Here is a 3,542-nt window from a genome sequence, read left to right on the forward strand (position 1 = left end):
TTTCCATTAAAGCTACCACTGATTAAATTATTCTTCTGATGCTTTTTAGGGTGAGCTTTATTGAATTAGATATTCCTGTTTAGATCCGTAGGCTTTACACCTTCCTTGCCCTTAGTATGCTCAGGAAACTTCCCTGAATGACCACTTTCCAATCAAGCAGAATGATACAAATAACATAGAGTCTGTTTTTATACTTTTTAAACTGAAATTGACTGTACTTCAGTAGCTTCATAGATTGGAATTTACGTCTCTGACTTGCCATTTTAGCCACTGCATCATACAGCCTCACTTAGAATTTTATTAGTATGGCTTTTACAAGCAAGATATTCAAAAATGAAATACAAAGAAAGAATCATTTCAAAAGGATGAGGGAGACAGAGATAGTTTTACTGTCATCACCCATAAACGAATTAAGGGTGCTTCTGGAAAGATTATAAAAACCAGAAAATCCAGACATTGCTTCTATTTTTTCTGATTTTATTTAAAGATCCATAGAAAAAAGGGGAAAAAAGGAAGACATCAGTAATTACTGAGATTCGTTTTCCTCACTATCTGCTCCCTGGTATTTAGCTCAGACCTCAATAAAACAATGTAGAGCTTAGGAAGAAAAATGAAGCACAGCAATCCTGAACCAGAGGCCAAGATGGAGAAGATCTCCACGGCCACCATGTATTTCCCTTTGGTGCTCAGGTAAGTGGGGACAAAAGACACCCAAACACTGCAAAAGACCAGCATGCTGAAGGTGATGAGTTTGGCTTCATTAAAAGTGGCAGGTAACTTCCTGGCAAAGAAAGCAACAGTGAAGCTGATGAAGGCCAGAAGTCCCATGTAGCTGAGCACAATATAGAACATCATATCTAAGCCTTCATTGCATTGCATTATGATCTCATGTGTCTGGGATTGCTTATCATACTCAGGGAATGGGGGCGCAATGCTAAGCCATACAGTACAAATTGCAACTTGAACCAGAGCTCCAAGAATAATGACTGATTGTGCCAAACTATTTCTTACCCATTTTCTCACCCTGCTTCCCGGATTAATAACCATGAAGGCTAGAACCACTGTCAGGGTTTTGGCCAAGACTGAAGAGACAGCAATAGAAAAAACTATAGCAAACAATGTTTGACGTAGGATGCAAGACACAGTCCCAGGTTTGCCAATGAAGAGGAAAGAGCAGAGAAAGCAAAGCAACAAAGAGAAGAGGAGGATACAAGTAATGGCCCAGTTATTGGCTTTGATGATGGGAGTCTCCTTGTGTCGAATGAAGGCCCACACGACCAGAAGGTTCATCAGAGAAAAGAAAAGAGCCACAGAAGTGAAAACATTTCCCAGTGGCTCTTCAAATGTCATATAGATTATATGCTTAGGAATGCATTGGTCCTGATTCTTGTTTGGGTGCTGATCCTCTGGGCACTTGCTGCAGAATTCTGCATCTGGAAGAAGCAAAGATATTGTGTTTTTGAAAGAAAAAAATCACTGGATTTCCTTTTCAAATGAAGAGTGGCCAATATTCTGCTCATACTCTGGTTTGAAATCACATCTATAGATATGTAAGAAGATTGTTTTGCACACAGCTCCTGAAGCATATAATAGAATCATAGAATTGTAGAGTTGAAAGAGACCCCAACGGGCATCCAATCCAACTCCCTACCATGCAGGAACTCACAATCAAAGCATCCCCAACAGATGGCCATCCAGTTAGCATAGCCTTTGACAGATAAAAATACTTAAATTCACTCTGATTCATATGCTATAGATGAAACCATTCCACTAGTTTTAAACATGGCCCCCTGCTTGTCCAGAAAAAATGGATGGCTTTCAATACATGCAGCCCATACCTGAAAGAAGCAGCTTTGAGACCTAAAGAAAGAAAATTGTCCTAATCTCTCTGTACTGGATTATTATCAGCCAATGGCCAATATTTGATTGAGAGTTCCTGCATGGCAGGGGCTTGGACTGAATAGTCCTTGTGGTCTCTTCCAACTCTATAATTCAATGATTTTATGAATATTCTATATTTGAGATTTGGGGCTTACTTGCAATTCAGTTTTCTTCATTGTGATTAAACATTTGGAATCGTTCAGTTAAAAATCAAATTTATCAGGTATAAATGTACAGTAGATGAAAAAGAACTACTTATTCTGTGAGTAGTAAAAACATGTAATTTTCACTCATTTAGTGACTAACTAATCTAGTTCAACCAAGTGTAAAAGAGCACTGGCAAGGACAAAATCTTAAGGACAGGTAGGCTGCTTCTGTACTGCAGAAACAATCTAGTTTGGCACCACTTAAACTGCCATGGATCGATGCTGTGGAATTCTGGGAATTGAACCTTTCTGAAATATGTAGCTTCCTCTGTTAGAGAGCTCTGCTGCCACAACAAACTGCAAATCCCAGGTTTCCATAGCATTAATCCATGGCAGTAAAAGTGCTGTCAAACCACATTATTTTTGCAATATGGATGCATTCCTAATGAGAGTGGGCAGAGGTCTTCATAGTATTACTTCACTCTGCCCAGTTTGTATTGGCTCACAATGTTATGCACACACAGTCACAAAATGACTTGATTCCTCCCTGATAAGAACACTGGTTTTAAATAAATATCATCAATACTTTTAGTCCATATAATCCTTAAGGAAATCAACTCTATAGTTTTTTGTGGGTTTTTCTAGAACATGGTCACATAGCCCAAAAAACCCACAAAAAAATATGGATACTGGCCATGAAAGCCTTCGACTTCACATTTTCCAAAAACATAAACAGTCAGCCTTCCATATCCACATCTCGAAAATATTCTAAAAATATATAAATTCCAAAAAGCAAACCTTGGTTTTACCATTTCATATAAGGGTGTCATTTTACTACCCCAATGTATATAATGGAACATGAATTTTGGTATCCATGGGGTGTCCTGGAACCAAATCCCAGCAGACCCACTGAATTGTTTTATTGTAAGAAGAATCAATTACCAATGAGGTTATAGATCTTGTCTTCTCCTTCCTGTTTTAAGCCTGATAACTATAACCATCTCATTCCTATATGTATTTGCGTGTTTTGGTCTGTATTTCTTCAGTTTCATAACTTCCAGTGGTATATAATTAATATTAATACTACAAGATGAATGCTTCCAAATCTCATCACCTACAGATGTTCAAAGCAAAATTATTTATGTGACAAATAAATAGAATATCTTCCTTCTGTCGGGGGGGGGGGGGTCTCAGCTTATTTCTCACCTGTTTGGTCTGAAATCATTCCTTTGGGACACCGTGGACAGTCATAGCAACAAATCTCTTTCCCCTCACGCATGGCCTTGCTCTGTCCAGGATGGCAACCCTCAACACATCTGGATCTGGGAGACTTCTATTAAACCCAGGAGGAAAATGCTTTTAGGGGAAGATCACCTCTTTTTCTCTTATCATTGTTCTGTTACATTCCAACATTTTGTAAAATTACATTCTGTAAATTGAAATTTTCATAAGACAAACTGACTCATGGGGGGGGGGGGGGGACAACAATAATGCTCAGTAAATTGAAGGGCCATA

The 3,542-nt window shown here is 38.5% G+C and overlaps 1 protein-coding gene across 1 annotated transcript in view; it reads right to left on the bottom strand.

Moving 5' to 3' along the window:
- Positions 1 to 519: 519 nt before the first annotated feature.
- The window catches only part of LOC121933916 (vomeronasal type-2 receptor 26-like), a 10,825-nt gene continuing 7,802 nt past the window's right edge, over positions 520 to 3,542 (bottom strand). Inside the window, exons 5-6 of the mRNA XM_042473901.1 lie at positions 3,234 to 3,360; positions 520 to 1,433 (exon numbers count right to left, since the gene is read on the bottom strand). Of these exons, the coding sequence (XP_042329835.1) occupies positions 520 to 1,433; positions 3,234 to 3,360 (1,041 nt within the window). The remainder of the gene's footprint in view (positions 1,434 to 3,233; positions 3,361 to 3,542) is intronic.

Source organism: Sceloporus undulatus, chromosome 6, assembly GCF_019175285.1.
Source record: "Sceloporus undulatus isolate JIND9_A2432 ecotype Alabama chromosome 6, SceUnd_v1.1, whole genome shotgun sequence".
NCBI classification, from domain to species: Eukaryota; Metazoa; Chordata; class Lepidosauria; order Squamata; family Phrynosomatidae; genus Sceloporus; species Sceloporus undulatus.